Below are 17504 nucleotides of genomic sequence, written 5' to 3'. Positions count from 1 at the left end.
GAAAAAATGGGATCACGCTCCTTTTTTGCACTGTCTTAAGGAATAAGGAAAAGTAGCTATTTGACATGAGCAAGTCCTAAGACCATAGTGGGATAAATTCCAGCAGCAGGAATTGCACATTGTAACTGATCCTTGAAACATAACACATGAATGGATTCCCATACAACTCCTCCATGAAATCTGTGAAATCAGAACGTGGCTGGAGAGGCAGTATGTTTTAGCAATTTCCTTTAAAAATTTTGGTTTAGCATCTTGTGTTGCATTTGGCAAAATCACTTGTGACTGTTAAAACAAATTATATAATTAGCTATGATATATCCTGTGCCCAGTCTGGTTTTAATTTTGCTTCCAAACCAAAAATCCAATGAATCTTGTTTTCATGGAAGGAAGCAGATGCCTGAACAATTCACAACAGATGCAAGGTTAATGTGGAGGCACCGATACCAGTATCAGTGGTCACTGCCAATATGAAATCCTAGTCTGTTTAAAAAAAATTAAATATTTAGGTGCTGACTCTTGTCAGTGTCTATGGTTTTCTAATCACATTTTTGTATTGTCTCAAAGCTTTTTTCTTCTAACCCCAGCAGCAGAAATGTCCATTGTAGAGAATACCATAAAACTGTTAGAGCACTTGTTATGGATCAGAACGAGGAGAAGGGGAAAAAACTCTCATACTTTTTTTTTTTGAGTGTTTTTTCTAGTAGCTGCTTAAAAAGATACTATAAAATTAGTGTAACACTTCATCTCTTTAGGGAAGTTAAAGCCAGAAGAGCACAAAGAATGAGGAACCAGTTACATAACTTATAATTTCATTTATGCTTGCTCTGCTTTTTCTAATTCCATTTTGAGGACAAAAGAAACTCAGTATTCTGCTGGTTGATACTAATTTTGTGTTCTTTTGTTTCATTGCTGTAGCAGCAGTAACATCAGCACCTTTTTTTCAAGGGCAATCCTCCAAACTAACAACATCCAGGGGTAGAACTTACACCTTTGAATGACTCCGTGTGCGCAGTGTGGACTTGGTTTTCCTCCCTTGCCCCGGAGCCCGGGAAGTGACTGAGCAGGGAGGATGGTGTGGGAGCTGGGGCAGACATTACTGCCAGTATCCAAGTTCCTTAAAGCACACAGAGGAAATTTTGTGGTTTCCTTTTTAGTGGAAGTTGTTGACTCCATTACAATGTGATTTTATTTCCATTGCACCCGTTGCTGTCGTCCCTCCCCGCCTGTCTCCTCTGACGCTCTGTGCACTCCTGTCCCTCGACACCGAGCTCTGAATCTGCCCCACTGATCAGTACTTTGTTGTTCTGTGAGCATGCAGAGACAGCAAACAAACCACCCCCTCTCCAACCTGCTCTGTCCCCTGCCCTGGGAACACTTGTTGTTCTAACGTAAGTGTCTCTCTCTGTGCCAAGACCGGGACTTTTCGGCGGGTGGGGTCACTAAAGCCATGGTTTGTTCTAGCACTGAGAGAGATGGTTTCTGACCTTGGTATTTAAACAAGCATTTAAAAATACCAGATCTTCTGATCTCTCTGAGCATGCTGAACTCTTAATATTCACCTGGTTCCCAGGAGACTCCCAGTCTGCACTTTGAGGGTAGTTAAACACCAAGCTATCTTTTGCTATAGAAGCAGTGAACACAGAGGTGCTGCGCTCGTCCCCGGTGTAACCAATGTGTGTTTTCTCTTGCTGACTCACCAGCAGACACAGTCTTTGTATATTCACAAAGAACTCATGAAGAGGACTTTAGGGACACCCACGTGTGCCATTGAGGCTAGGGAATATGTTGTAAGTCTGAGTATGGTGTGATCAGCCCATACCGTTGCTACACAGTCGCTAACCCCACTTACAACGCCGTCCCGAGTGTGCTGTGGGAATGTGCTTTGGCAAAGAGCCAAGGAAAATTTGGTGGGAGGCAAGTGGCAGCTTATGGTGTGATGTGCAGGAAAGATAATGTCTGCTAGTCCTGGAAATGCTGAAATTGGCACAATTAAAGTAGCTGGACCTGTGAAATTCAAAGTGTTGCAAACAGGTTCTGCACATTTATTCTAAATTATTTAATGAATGCAGTCTTGAGCATCATGAGCAACCCCTGATGGACAGGAATTCTGTGCCTTGGTTGTGGAGCACTCCCTAGAGCCTCTGGAAGCTTCTTTGAACTGTCTGTAATGATAGTTCATGGAGTCAAGATACATGACCTCTAAATCTGGTATTTGGATAAAGCAGAGCATGGGGAGATTGTTACAGGGCCACTAAAAATAAAAAAAAGAAAGAAAATTATCTCTTGGTTGTATGGAAGTCCAGTGATTTATTTCAACCCTGTTTTCTGTAAGTGAGGTTAGTGGCCGTGACTGTCCAATAACACATGGACCTGCTGGCTTTCATGCTCTCTCATGTGTTATTGAAGCTTGTGGCTCTTAGACTCTTCATTTTTTCCCTGCAAGACTAAGCTAGGCTTGGTTTAAATTGACAGCTTGAAACGCATTTGCTCATTTCAAGGAGATGTAACTTATTTATCATTCGGGAGGAAAATGCCTTTGTTCTCCCAGGAGCTGTGAGCAAGTTTCTAGCTGTGAAAACCCAACAGAATGGGCAAAAGTAGTTATATAGTGTTTAAAGCAGATTTATTTTCAATCTGCTTATATTTGTTTATAGAAACTGAATCACTGTAACGTAAAATTACCAATAAATTTCAGAAATGGAAAACTGTGAATATTACTTATTTCAGCATTTCATTGTTTCCAGCCTATGAACTGCTTTATTTATACTGGTTATAACAATCCCTGATGTACTATTTGGAAATGCTATTAATAAGATCTCTATTTTTGTCATACTTAACAGCATAAGAATTGGGCATACAGTGTCTGTAATCCCTTTCAAATTGCTGAATTTGCAGCAAAAGAATAGCCTTGATGCAGATGATTCTCCGCAGTATTTAGTGCCTTTAGAGTGAGTAGTGTTTAGCCACTAGCGCATGTAGCATACATTTCTGCCTTTTTAGAGTGCTTCATAGGTAAATATTTATTCTGCACCATGAGTCTTGTCTGTATCTATGTACAAGAATCTCAGTTTGTGCTGATCATGTCTATGCTAAAGTTCACAGGAGTGCTAAAGCAATGATGCAAACACAAGCTGCCTATGCTGAATTTCTTCACACCATTCTTTCTCCTTCTATGATTACTCTCTCCAGTGGATTGGTTTTGTTTGCTTTATTTTTTTAATGGCCTCTTCAGCTCAGAGAGTGAATTTCTTCATGGCACTGTGGTTATTATCATGTGTTTGTTCCCTAATGGACTGGACTGCAGAGGGAAGTGTCACTGCTGCCTTGTCACTGAATGATCAGTTCACATGCAGCAATTCACTATTATTTCAAGACCATTTATTTTCCTTGAATGGCTGGCATGTGTTGCTGTACAAATCCTGGTAAATAATGGGAATTGTTATTTGGGAAAAAAAATGTATTTCTTAAATCAGCTGCCCACAAGAAGTGTGGAGCCTTTATTTTAAATCCAATCCTAATGAACTCTGTTTTTGCTAAAAATGGAGCATCTGTTTGAGAACACCATTCCCAGGAGCTGTTGGTAGTGACAGAGAACTTGAATGGAAAAGGGTTCCCAAGTCTGGCAGCACAAATCCTTGCCTGGAGAGAGGCATTTTCCAGCTTTTACATTTCAGCTGTTGTTAACACAGAGTGTGTGCTTTTATGCACCTCAAGTTTGTTGGGTAGTTTGAGCATTTCACAACTGTCCCCAAGAGCTGGCAGGGCAGCTCAGTGCCCATTGCTGGAGGAGGAGGCGGGGTGGAGTTTGGATTCTCCCTTTCTATCTGGGTTTAGATCTCGAGCAGCAGCTCCCTTGTGCTTGGCACAGAACTGAGCACTTTTAGTCTCCCTATCTCTTGGAAATCCTTCTGAACTGCAGCTATTTTGTCATTTTACAATGCTGGAAGAGGCTTTGGGAATTTTGGTGGTTGGGTGCCCAGGCACAGTTGTTCACCTGGGAGTTTCTGGGGCACCTGCCCGGAGCTGTGTGTGCAGGTGAGGCAGGGCAGAGATGAGGCTCCATGGGCACACACTGCTTTTAGTCTTGCTTTCCCAGAGTTAACTAAAAGATAATGTTTGGGCTCTGTCCCAGGAAATGTGGTAACTTCTGAAGAATTAGGTCATGTATATCACTTAAGGAGGTTGAATAATGTCTTACCATGCTGTCATAGAATCAATTTGGTGTCAAGAGAATGGATATTTTTTTTCCTCCTCCTTGGGCCTGACCTTGTCTGACTATGGCCAAAGTACGTTTGAGTCTGAGTATTTGTTTCTGAATTGTTCAAGAATGTGAAATGGCTTTCTGTGCCTGCCTGGGCAGCGCTCTGCAATCTGCAGGGACAGTCCAGGGTGTTGTCCTTTGACTGTAGCCAGTGAACCAGGCATTCCCTGGGGGTCCCAGGGTGCTGAGTGCTGCTGGAGCTGCTCCTCACCTCTCCACTGAGGCTTGGCTCAGGGGTTACTCCCCACAAAGCCCTTCCATGAAGTAGCTGACACATTTCAGCACATTTTTGATCTGAAGTGACCCTCATACATTTGCAAGTTGTGAGGTTTTTGCACCTCAGTGCTGTTGCTGTGATGAGAACTCCCACTGTTGTTGTTGTAGCTGCTGTCAGTCAGTCCAGGTGTGATCTCACCTGTGCCCAGCTACAGCACTTCCCATTCCCAGTTCTGGCCAGGTCATGGCAGCTGCCCGAGCCCATCTTGTGAACTTTTGCACAGATCTGTTAGTGTGACCCATTTTGCCTTCCAACAGCAAGGGGATTGTGTCATTTTATTGTAACATCAGCCTGAAAAAGTTCCTCTTCTACTGATGCACTGTTGTTTTTTCTCTCTCTCCCCCCACCCTGTATCTCTCCAATTTTACATGAAGCTTTCTCTCAAGCTGGTAAGCACATTTACAGCATGCCTGTCCTGTGTTTTAATCACAATTTCCTGTGTGTGTTTTAATGTGCACTGTGCCACATGTGACATGACACTGAAATTAACTTAAATTTGTTTCTTCTTTGTGTTTGCTTTTTTTTGACCGTTATCAGATAAATCTGAATACACAGGTCTGGAGTCTAATAGAGGTGATCAGAATTCAGTCTTCTAATAAGCTGCTAAAAAATTAACTCTAATATATAGTTTAGTTTTCACTCTTATAATCTAGGGCTATGAAAATGTAGAAAAACAGTATTGAGTAATTCTGCTACTGTATAAGTATACACTGAAACATTAAAGAAGGGAAAAAAATTAAAATAAAGGTCTCTGTGCTTGCTGGACTTTTTCCAGAGAGCCATGCATATCTTTCTGTGTAAAATAGCTGCAAAGTTTGCTTTCCATGTCCAATATTACTGGAAATTTGCATCATTATCACCTACATTTTACAGCCCTATGTAGTCCTTCAGAATAACCAATAATGACATTAATTAAAGTTCTGTAAACCTTAACCAACAAGGTTAACTCAATCTGATTTGAATTTGCAAATTGAGCCATATGCATATATGTGAATCCTAAATTCCACCTTGGATGCAGCTGGGAAGGTTACTTGAACTATGGTAAGATAAAGATGTTACTGAGCTGGAAAGGGAATGGGGGAACAGACCTGGGAAAGCAAATTTCGTGCTGAACTCCATGCACAAAGTACTGTTTTGCTTGAGACACTCCACACCTTGCTATGTCCCTGACAGCTTGTCCACATTCCTTGGCCCTGGAGAGCCTCTCACCAGGAGAACGTGCCTGGTTTGCTGCCCCACCTTGTGCAAACACACGAGAGCCCCAGCGAGTGATGGCATTTTGGAGCCCTCAGAGGATCCACAGGGGCACCTCAACTGTGTTAGCTTCCAAGTTCTCTTATTCCTCACAGTTTGTGCCTTTGGGTGCTCTTTCCCTTCCCTGTGAGGGTGCTGAGCCCTGGCACAGGGCCCATCCCTGGAAGTGTCCAGGGCCAGGTTGGATGGGGCTTGGAGCAACCTGGGGTAGTGGAAGGTGTCCCTGCCCATGGCAGGGGGTGGAACAAGATGAGCTTTAAGATCCCTTCCAACACAAACCATTCTGTGATTGTACACATATCTTGTTCTTGGACACATCATCGTGGGCCTCTTCTGCTCATGGCAGCTCATCCAGGGGAAACACATGGGCCACCAGAGCTGCCTGGAGTAGCTCTGGCAGTTTTCACGTCCTGCTGCTGCTCTGGCAGCACAGTGACTTTCTTGGGCTCCTTTAGCAAGGTTGTTTCTCACTGAAGACCTGGTGGTAGGTCTGAGGAATGATGGAAGTGTCTGGAATACTTGCAAACCTTCTTTTGGCTGTTGCCAAGCCACTGTCCTGGGAGTCCAATGCATTTATACTGGATTTCCACTCATTTTCTTGGCCATAGTGCTGGGGTGCTGTGTAGCTGAGTTAAACCTTTGTATGCAGGAACAAATCCTCCCAAAACGATGTGGTCTTTCCCCAGGAATTGCAGAAATTGGAAAGATGTGCAGGGAGGGCTGAGACCCATTTTCACCTCAGGTGGTGAAAAGCAGCTTTTTTTAATCTCCTTCTGGATCCTCGCTATGCAAGAGCCAAAACCGGGGCTGAAAAAGCTCATGCTCTCCTCGCATGTAGCTTCAGCCCAGAAACTGGTCCTAACACAGCCTCTGTTTCCACAATCCTTCATCTTGGGACAATTTGAATCCTAAATCTCAATATCCTTCTGCAAGGAGACCTTGTGAGCAGCACATCAGAAGTAGCACAGCTTTCCCCCCCACCTCACTGCTGCAGCATTTCTAAAAACGTCGGCAATGTCCACGACCGGGGAGGTAGCCCAGGTGTATTTGTGCTTGAGAGCATGAAATGTGCCCAGCATGTGCAAAAACTGCTACTTGACTCTCCTTTTTGGAACAGGGGCTTCAGCTTCTGATAGGAAATTCCTGAGCACGGACTAAAGTCGGAGCGAGGTCACCTCCCAGCCTTGGGTGTGCAGCTCTATGCAAGACTTGTGCTTTGGTCTGAAGCATTGTGAACAAAGCTGCTGGATTTAGTCCAACTTAGAACTCTTGAATGAAGCTGAAGAATCAAAAACAAAATACCAAAAAGATGCTTTTCTGAATTTCACTCTATCTGTTTCATTCATATCCTCAGCTGGGGATATTTTCAAGCCTGTCCCTTCTGCTCAGAAGTGAGGAGGATTTGTCAGAATATGTTCTCTAGACTTTCCTGTAACTGCTTGTTTGTTTACAAAGCTGCCTCCAGATGCTTCGCCTTAAAAAGATGTGTGTGGCTCTAGTGTAGATTATCCATAAAATAGATTGAATCACTCTCATGTCTGTTGTGATGTGGGAGTTGCTGTCAAGCAAAATCTAAACATTAATGAATAAATTAAAATAGATCTCTCCTCTACCAGGCACAACAAGTCCTGTAAGCACTGTTAGGACTCCGTGTGGGTAAAGTTTCAGAATCAGCATAACTTTCTCAGTTATTTGTCTTAAATTTGCTTTCTCATTGTCTCACAAATGGAATTTTAAGTGAATTTTGCACAGATGATCAAGGCTTCACTAGAAGCACATGCCGTCTTTGACTGACAATCAATACAGCAGCAGTTTCATCAGGCCTGCTCTGTGACTTTGGAATGGCCAGTCCAGAGGAGGAGGTGACCTGTGTGTGGTTGTCCTCCAGCCTTCCGACACGCTCACACTTTGGTTTTGAACAGCTTGTTCTGCAGCTGCAGGAAGAAGTCGCAGTGTCCTGGCACATTCAGTACAGAGCCAAGGGTCTAATGAGCAGCTTTTGTGGCAGTGTCTCTTCTAAACCACTTTCCTCAGAGAGAAATTTGACTGATGGCCCAGTCCTGCTCACAAGCTCCCAGTAAGCTGATGGACCACTGAATTTGGTTACTCAGCTTTGTGTTTCTACCCTTCCTTCTCCCATATTCCCCCTTAGAAATGGGACAGGGAATGAGCAGAAACCAAAACAAGCAAAACCTGCCCAAATTCAAGCTTATGCACAAGAACCTCACTCCCTTATGGTGCAACTACTCAGTATTGATGTGTGTTCAGTATAGTCCACCCAATCTGCCCCCATTGCCTTCTGGCAAGACAAAAATGGGTGTTACTGTGAGGAAAAGAGTGTGGATGTATTTTACGTGTCATCTATCTGCTATATCAAATTGAGGCAATGAAGAGGAGACATAGCAGAAGGCAGAAAAGGGGTTTGCAGAATCACACAAAGGTAACCACTGTGGTCTTCACATTTTTTTCCTTTGGTTATGATTTCAAACTGATTCCATGGCTGTGATATACCTTCTGGTTTTTATGTGAGTACAAGTGAGAGAGGAAAAACTGAGAGACTTTGGCGTGGAATGTGGACCCTGGAAAGTAAGCAGCATGTTTTTTAAATTGCAGAATCCAGTGGGGAATGCTTCTGTTAACTTGGTGTGTTCAGCAGAGCCCTGACATAAATTAACTGTGTTGGACCAGCACTCAGTCAGCAGTGCACAGAAGAAGTGCAACTGTGACACTGGAATAAAAGCCAGGAGCTGCTTTTATGGGAATGCTGTTTGTACCAGAGTGAAGAAAAGCAGGAAGGATCAGCTTTCCATGAGAAGGGAACTCTGTTAGATAAAATCTGGTGATAATAGATAAAAATAATTTCTCAGCTTTGCTGTTGAATTCTGGAATTCTCCAGCTGATCTTCCATTAAGCCACTGTTAGGGAAGCAGGATGTGGTCCTGGGATCATTTCAAGGACATGCAGATTCCTCACCATTCAGGGACTGATAACACAGCACAAATGATAACAATGCTTCAGACCACTGTGATTTTGCACAGGTTTTTGTGAGCCCTTTTCAAAATGCAGTCCCAAAGGATTTTTTCAGACTCTGATTATTAATTTTTTTCCTTATCCCCCCACCACCCTCCATTCCATTCTGTGCAGGGAGCAGGCCCAGAAGACTTCAGCAATCTCCCACCTGAGCAAAGAAGAAAGAAGCTTCAGCAAAAGGTCGATGAACTAAACAGGGACATTCAGAAAGAGATGGATCAAAGGTGAGTCAAACTTCTCCAATGAAAAGTGAAATTGCACTGAGCCCCTGTGTGTGGTGGACGTGGGTAGATCCCAACAGCAGAGGCTGTTATGAGATGATGGCATCATCCAAAGTCTCTCTGGTCTGTAGCTTAGATTTCCTGGAAGCAGGAAGATAATGACTCCTGTGCTTTTGTGAATGCTTTTTCTGCAAGGCTGCATTTATCATTCTGGTTGAGAATAAGGCTACTTTAGATACACACTTTTAATTGATTCTGGCAGCCTGTATTTGTGCTTTGTGTTTGTTCACATTCTGCAGTTGCATTAGAGATTCAGCGTGTTTTGTTTGTGAGACACAGAACTTTTCTGCCCTGAAGGATTTCAAGACTGGTCTATCCCTAAATACTGCTTTGCATTTGTACACATGTGCCTACATTTTGTGTCAGCTTGCTTTCAAGAACCTATTTATTTTGCCTACTAACCCAAAATTTCTCCTTTATATTTTATATCATGAATAAGGAAGAAAAATTACATGTGGTTATATGATTTCTCATTGCTTTGGTTTTTTTCCTCTCTGGTAACTTGGGTTTTTCTTTCTGTTCTTTATCGATTCTGAGGTAATCCAACATTAAAATCAGATGTGGAATCACAGCAGAGTGAAGTTTAAATGAAGATAGTTTATGATGGAGAAAATAGCACCAGCAGTTAACTAAGAGTTAAACAAACAGTAATAATTGTGACTCATATGTTTGCAACATTGTCCCTTAAGGCTTCAGGACAGAGCAGTCCCACTTCCTTGCCACCCACACTTTTTCCCAGTTTCCATACACACAAGGCAAAGGCACAGGATTGCAATTGTCAAGAGTTTGGTGGGAAACTCTAAAATATAAAGAGTGTTAACTTGAGTCGTGGGACTCACATTAACCTCTCTCCCACCAGCTAATGCCTAGAGAAAATCTGAGCAGTTGTGCCTAAAACCAGCCCATAATTCCATCTTTCAGCTCTGAAATGTCCATCAGCAGCCAAGTGGAGCTGCCCTGGGACTCAGCTGGACACAGGGTCACAGTTTGTAGCCTCGAGTCTGTCTGTCCCTGTGCTGTGACAAACACAAACCATCTGGAGCCAGCTTCCTTTTAAGCAGTGTGAAACAAATAAATATCTTACCGATTATTTGGGTTGCTAAAGACAAGCTGCAACAGGCAGGGTGAGAATTTCTGGTTTGCACTCCATTTCTGTTATTGATACATCTTTGTCCCAGTTTCAGACCATGATGGACAATAATGATTCAACTGTTTGTCTATGCCCCAAAAACTGGGAAGGTATTAGTCTAGGAAGTTGAAGCTGTCGTAGATTGCAATGGTTGTGAGATTTATTATTATTGTTTTCCCCAGGGCAGCAAGTTGATACTGTTGTACTACATAAAAAACCATGTCAGGCTAAAAATCAATATCAAATATCTTCTCACATTGTAGGTAACTCACTGTTTTTCACCTCTGGCAGTGTAAATTCTCTTCTGGCAAATAATTTTACTGTTCTTTTTAATGGTTGGTTCTATACAGGGCAAAAGCCCCATCTGGGTGTTCTCAGTTCCTTTTGTAAAAGCTTAGGTTGAACCTCAGAGTGAAGAAGAGACAATTTATTAAAGGCATTTACCCCCAACTGCACTAAATGAGTTTTATTTTTGTTTTACCCCTCAGAGATGCCTTAACAAAGATGAAAGATGTGTACATCAAGAACCCCCAGATGGGAGATGCAACGAGTGTGGACCACAGATTGGCAGAGCTTGGGCAGAACATTGAAAAGCTGCGATTAGAAGTTCAGAAATTCGAGGTATGAGAAGAGACACTTCAGTAAAAAACAGCTCAGCAAACGCTCAGGTCTGAGCAGGGCCTTCCTGTTTTGTATTGATGCACTTTGGTGTGTGTGGGCAAGGGCTACATGAGCACTTGCATTAATTGGGGTCTTTGAGCTGATTTGTGTAACATCAACGTGCACCTTCGCCTGTGGCTGCCAGCCCACCGTTACATTTGCCACAGGAAACAAATTGTGCTAAGTGGAGGTGAAGAGAAAATGTAGTGCTCTCTGGACTGCCCAGAGGGCTTCAGATGCTTATTTAATTAATTGAATAAATTGAAGCATCATGTTACAGACGTCTGTGGAAAATCAGTGTGACATAAATGCAAAGCACCATTTAGAGACTAACAGCAAGACAGAAGCCATCAGATGAAATATGTTTTAAGGAATAGTCTGCCATGAACAGAAAGCTGCTTAGTGATATAAAATCTCCAGAACAGAAGGGGAGTGTTTGGAATATATAAAGCTCATTATAATTACATGAGATGGATTAGACAGCTGAGAAAAGACTTCACTTTCTACATTATGCTTTGAACATAAACAGATACAGCCCATTAATTTCAGATGTGGTTTTACTATCCATTGCTTTCCTACCCATTTGAAATCAGTGGCTCTTTCGCTCTCCCCAGCTTTTGTTCTCATGCATTCAGCAGTTGCTGAGTTTCTGGTGTTACTGAGACTACTCTAAGCAGCCACACATCTTTTTACTTGACTGTGACTAGCGTGGCATCATCTTCTGCTGGCTGTTTACTGCTTCTCTGTCAGGGTGTTTTCAGCACCCAGTTGGCAAAAAATAGTTACATTTTCGGTAAGCATGGTTTTCAGCAAGACAGTCCAGAATTTGAACAACTGGCCATCGCCACTCAAAGGAAAATGTGAACATGTTTACAAACCAGTCTGTTCTGTAGGCTGGCTGTCAGGAGTGTCCCAGCAGGGTGAACTCTGTCTGTCTGTGTGTCTGTCTGGCAGGGCTGGCTGGCAGAGGTGGAGGGGCAGCTGCCGGCCCGGACCGAGCAGTCCCGGCGCCAGAGTGGGGTCTACGAGGCCCAGAACCCATCAGGAGTGAACAGCTGTGCCCAGGACCGTGAGAGGTACAGTATCTGTACGGGGCTGGGACTGCCACCAGAGCCACTGCAGGCACACACCAGGGCTCTGCAGCCTGGTCTTGCCATATCCCAACTCCAAGAGCTGCGTTTCAGAATATGTTTCTGAACTGTGGCAGCCCCCTCGCTCACTGCTGTGAAGGTGAGTGAGCCAGTGCGTTTTTACAGCTCTTAATGGTAAAAATGAGGGTTCTCACCCATCTGGAGTCACAGCCAGTTCCGAGCAAGCTCTGGAATCACTGTGCTGCTCCAGCTGGAGTTGCTCCCCTTGCCTCAAGCCTGGTGACCAAGTGGTTCTTTCTCTCTGCTGCTGAGGTTGGTCGCTATAGTTGCTGTGTTTTTCCTCTCTTGAGCAGCCCCGATGGCAGTTACACAGAAGAGCAAAGCCAGGAGACTGAGATGAAAGTACCTGCAACAGACTTTGATGATGAGTTTGATGATGAAGAACCACTACCCACCATAGGAACATGTAAAGCGCTCTATACATTTGAAGGTATCACTCAAACTTCACCCTCATTTCACTGACTGGGTTTTATTAAAGTTCATATGCCAAGGGCAAGTGGGAAACTTTCATTTAACCTTAAATAGCCAAAGGGCAAGTGGTGCTCTGGTGTGATTCTGTAGAAAGGCACCAAGACAGAGATTTGTCTCCTGTTGCACAGGAACTCTGCAAGAGAAAGACCCAAAACTCTGCTGTCAGGGTCACATTTATCTGGTTCTTTATGTACTCACCGCTGACTCCAGAATCACAAGCCCCTCTTCTTGCTGCCAGTGATGCACCAAAAGCTGTGTCCACCCATGGTCTGAGTGTGCCCTGAGCTCCCTGCACCGGATCTGTGGTTCCTGCTGTGCAGCACAGCCTCAAGTCCCTGTTGCTGTGTGTTTCAGGTCAGAATGAAGGAACAATCTCTGTAGCAGAAGGAGAGATGCTCTATGTAATAGAAGAAGACAAAGGTGACGGGTGGACGCGAATCCGAAGGAATGAAGATGAGGAGGGCTATGTCCCCACGTCCTATGTTGAAGTCTATTTGGACAAAAATGCCAAAGGTGCTATGACCTATATTTAATGTTATTATTATTGTTTTACTTGCTTTCACAGAGATGATCCAACCCTGAAGCTGCTCTGTGTTGCAGATAGAGCCTTTTAAGAGTCTGTACAATGCCATCAAGTGCATTATTTCATACGTGGACTAATTATGGCTTGTTGTACTGCAAAATGTGCTTTTCTTGCTCAGAGAAGGGTAGTGTGGGGGACTGTGAAAGCAGAGGGGAAATGCAGCCTTTCCTGGACAGTGTTTGCTCAACTGCCACTGTACACCCAGCTTAGTGCAGGAAGCACAAAGCCCTTTGGGATCATACAGGCTCTCCTCAGGTACCCAGGTGGCATCTCAGACACATCCACAAGTCACTGTTTTTCCCAAAGTCACTCGGTGGAACTTTACATAGAAAATATTTAGACTGCTGGTTTGTGTCTGTGTGGGAGCTTTTCAGAGCCTGTTGTGTTCTGGGGACCTTTTGGATTGAAAACCAGTGGTAATTTAGTTTAGTGTGTGTGGAATGGGAAGGAGAGATCTTACCAAAACCCCTCCTCACAGCACTCTGTGGTCCTTGATAAATGGGTAAAACATTAAGAAAGCTCCTCTGTTCTTTCCCACCTTGCTACATTTCAGATGTATTTGCTGTTTCAGATGACCAGAACTAATGGTTTAATCTTTTGCTCACACGAGATCAATGGAGACATTCAGAGTTTGGACTCCATAAGCTGCTGTTTGTTGCTTTTAATTCCTCCCTGATAGGATGTGTTGTGTAAGGAAGCAGTGCTGCAGGGCAGACCTGGCTGGAGTAAATGCCAGTGCTGAACACCTGGTAATGGGATGCAGCATGAAAAATCAAAAGATTTTAAGCCCTGTTTCAAATCAGGACGTATTAGAACTCCATTGTTAATTAATTTGTGTTTATTCAGTCACTTAATCCTTCAGATTGTTGTTGTGTTTCCTAGACCTGAGAGTTCTTGGTGTTAAATGAGCGGCCTCATCCAAGTCAAAAGCAAACTGAACCATTTTCCTTGGTGTTTATGGGCAGCAGGAAGAGAGGAGTAGGACTGTGTCTGTAAGCCAGCACTGAAACTTGAGCAGTTCAGTGTTGGATTTGGTGTTAATCAGTGCAGTGCCTTGTCTGCTGCAGGTGAAAATCTGGGCCTTGTTTTGTTTTGCCACAATCAATTAGTTTTATGTTCCTGTTGGCAAATACATGGTCAGTTGAGATGCAAAAGAGTGCAAAAAGTTCAGCCCCCTCTGTTGGTTTTTATTAACCTTTGAAAGAGGAACATGGATCATCCATTCTGCTTTATATCCAGAACAAGGCTGAAGGGTTGGAAATCATGGAATCACAGACTGGTTTGGGTTGCAAGGGACCATCTCATTCCAGCCCTCTGCCATGGGCAGGGACACCTTCCATCAGAGTAAAAATGCATACTGTGCTGGGGGTGAAGGCTGATACAGCTGCAGCCATTTCTGTAGCCACAGTGGAGGTTTTTCAGATCATTTTAAGTTTTTCCATTAATTTTGCTGGATTTCAGGAACAAAATCAAATATATCTGTGAATATCTAATGTATAGGAACTATTATGTTTACTTCTTTTATTTCTCAAGTCTCTGGTTTAAGAGAAAAGCTAAAAGAGAACCTTTCATAGAATGCAGCATAAAGATTTGGAGAAAATGCTACTGTGTTTAAAAGGTGAACTTAGTTGCAAGCTGCAAATTGACTTTCAGCATATTGGTAGAAGTGACTTGCTTCAGTCCTTGAAATGGAAGGGATGTCATTCCTGAAGATAATGCTGTAAATACTAAAGCATTTGCAAACTTCAGTAATCCTTTCCTCTCTTTGGAAAGAAGGTTGAGCAGCTGGCAGAAGGCAGAGCTCACAGCAGCCCCTGGGACTGTCCCAGCCAGCAGAGTCAGTCCTGGCTCAGCCTTACCTGCCCGGCCAGGCTGTGTGTGTGCCATGAGCCAGGGGCAGCTCAGTGCCACTGCTCAGTGCTCTGTGAAAAGCTGCTTTTTCACTCAGCTGGAGCCTGTGCTGTCAGGGCTCTGCTGCAGGACTGAGCTGAGCAGGACAGGTAAGTCATGTGCTGCAGGTGCCCTCCTGATCTCAGTCTTAGAGGAGCCAAGCTGGGTCTGTGCCCTGTGAGTCCCTGTGTGAGGGCTCCTGGTGACATTTACAGGTGTGCCTCTGCTCAGAGGGTGTTGGCAAACCCTGTCACAAAAAGAACAGTAATGTCTATCTTGTTTTGCCTTTTTTTTTTTTTTCCAGATGTGCACAAACCACTTCAGAAAATCTCTGAGTAGGTTTGCATAGGCCTGTCCACCCTTTATTCTCCTGGTTTGCTGCTACGGTTGTTTTAAGAGCTCTATTTGAGAAGGTTTTCTTTAGAAGAGATGAATGCACATGTCATATCTCCATCACTGAAAGACTTTGTTAGGTACCAGGTCGGCTCTGAAATGTCACTGCTGAGGAAGGTGCTGCCCCGACTGTGTCCATTTAGTGCAAACAGCATTGTTGTCCTTCTGAATAGGAATGAGAGCTGCAGGCTTTGCTCCCGTTGGGATTCGTGCAGGAAACTGTTCTGTGCACACCTGGGTGTAGCATCTTGCGGGGCTTTTCTGTACCTGTCAGGTGTCTGGTGCTGAGAACTCTCAAACACAGGAATTAGTTGGGCCTTTCAGCTCAAGACTGACTACCCTGTGTTACTGACTATGGTACCTCATCATCTGCTTGGGAACAAAACTGTCTTTCACTGAGGGATGTTGTGAAATCGTGTGACACACAAAAAGTCCTGCATGGAGTGACCAGCTCTGTACAAACCCTGCATTGCACCCAACAGAAACGCCACGTTCCCTTCCAGCAGAAAGCCTGGATGTTTGTTTGGGTGACATGCAGGAATAGGGGCTGGTTTGGGAAGTTAAACTTTTTGATAAAAACTATTTTGGAGCTGTGGGCTGATGAGCATTTTGGCTCCTTTGCCGCTGTGGGTCTGTTCCCCCTCACCTCTGATGATATCAGTAATTCCTTATGGACAGCTCTGGGATTCCCAGTGCTGCAGCTCTGCTGTTTGCTGTAACCATCATGCAGAGCCTTGACTTATATAAATAAATAGGTAAAAGTTAACCACGCTGATGCACTTTTTATCTAGGATATATCTGATTATTTAATGCTTGCCAAATTATTTAGGAATTGGTAATTATAAACTGGACTGTGGCTTTTTAAAATCCTTTTGTTAAATACATGCCCTTAGTTCTCCCAGTATAAAAAAATTGTATATAACATAACTTAAAGACTAAAGTTACTTGAATTTGAATTGTTTTTATCCTTTTACATGTGTATAAATATAAATGGTTTTATAGGCTGTTCTTCTGTTTAACCCAGATGTTTTGGTAACTACTCGGTCCCTCTGATGTTGATAAGTGTTTTTGGTTACTCAGCTGCCTGCACCTGGACTTGCATAGGAACTGCTGTTGTGTGTTAAGGTTTGTTCAGTCTGGCCAGTGTGGTTGTCTTGTTTCTATTCTTTTTTTTTTTAAGAATCATCATCTGTCAGGAATCTCTTTATAGCTTGATGTACCACGGTGTCTTCTTCTAATAAACATTATATTTTCTCATTCCTGTGAGGTTTTGGTTTTTGGGTTTTTTTAATGGCAGTTACTAGTAGATGGCAATAATTAGTGGCAAAAAATAGTGACATTTAACTTTCCTAAGGGACAGCAAATGGCCCAGAGCTGCTTCCCACACTAAGCACAAATGCAGTTCTTCTCAAGAAAAGTATTTTATTGTGGCTCTTTGAAAACTTCTTTGTGCTGTCATATGGAAGGATTTGATGGAAGTGAATGCAAAGGAGGTGAGAGGGTTCCCCTGGTCTCTCAAATGCAAGGGAAGTTTGGACTCATCCTGTATTCCCTTGGATACAGCAGTTTGGGCCAAATCACGCTCCTGGATTGTAGCTTCACTTGGCCAAAGGAAAAACTTGTCCTCAGCCACCAGTCTGTGGGAACAGGATGGACAGAGGAGGCATTTGGAGGCTTAGGCTGGTTCACTGACCTGCATATTCCTGGCTTCCCTTGAGAAAGAAAGGCCTCTGCAGCCTGTGGTGGAAAGGAAAGCTCTGGATTCCTCTGCAAACTCTTTGATTTAATTTCCTGTTGTTGTTCAGTGTCATTGATGGTCTCTGGAGCTGTCACTTGAACAGATGTGGTGCTGCTTTGCAGACAGAAAATGAAAAAGCTGTTTGTTTCCTCAGTGGCACGAAGCAGGTGCTGGCAGGGTCCTGCTCCCAGAGCAGAGCAGAATCCCAGTGATGTTCATCCCAGGCTGGAGGGAAGGGCTGAGGGTGAAGGGTTGCTGTCTGAGTCAGGAGCCTTCCTCAAGCCCTGTAACCCAGTAGATGCTTCATTGCCCTATTTCCTTTAACCTCCTGCAGGCAGAGCTGCTCTTAAGGGACCCCATTTTCCCCAGCCTCTTTCTAATCCAGT

At 43.7% G+C, this 17504-nt stretch overlaps 1 protein-coding gene across 23 annotated transcripts in view; it reads left to right on the top strand.

Moving 5' to 3' along the window:
* Positions 1 to 17504, top strand: part of FNBP1 (formin binding protein 1) — a 94578-nt gene that overhangs the window by 73957 nt on the left and 3117 nt on the right. For 4 of the 23 annotated variants that reach the window (XM_042052026.1, XM_042052021.1, XM_042052015.1 and 1 more), the window contains 9 exons: positions 1701 to 1787; positions 4913 to 4927; positions 5076 to 5111; positions 8937 to 9046; positions 10721 to 10853; positions 11847 to 11968; positions 12334 to 12473; positions 12869 to 13027; positions 15292 to 16637. In XM_042052026.1, the coding sequence (XP_041907960.1) occupies positions 1701 to 1787; positions 4913 to 4927; positions 5076 to 5111; positions 8937 to 9046; positions 10721 to 10853; positions 11847 to 11968; positions 12334 to 12473; positions 12869 to 13027; positions 15292 to 15326 (837 nt within the window). In that variant the 3' untranslated portion in view covers positions 15327 to 16637. Of the gene's footprint in view, positions 1 to 1700; positions 1788 to 4912; positions 4928 to 5075; positions 5112 to 8936; positions 9047 to 10720; positions 10854 to 11846; positions 11969 to 12333; positions 12474 to 12868; positions 16638 to 17504 lie in introns of those variants that run through there. The other 19 variants (XM_042052034.1, XM_042052023.1, XM_042052033.1 and 16 more) reach the window with 11 other exon arrangements.

Source organism: Corvus kubaryi, unplaced genomic scaffold (genome assembly GCF_017639235.1).
Source record: "Corvus kubaryi isolate FWS band 111438036 unplaced genomic scaffold, C.kubaryi_AGA036_p1.0 78, whole genome shotgun sequence".
In the NCBI taxonomy this organism is placed as follows: domain Eukaryota; kingdom Metazoa; phylum Chordata; class Aves; order Passeriformes; family Corvidae; genus Corvus; species Corvus kubaryi.
The sequence above is the reverse complement of the archived record's forward strand: the minus strand, read 5'-3'. Positions and strand labels throughout refer to the sequence as shown.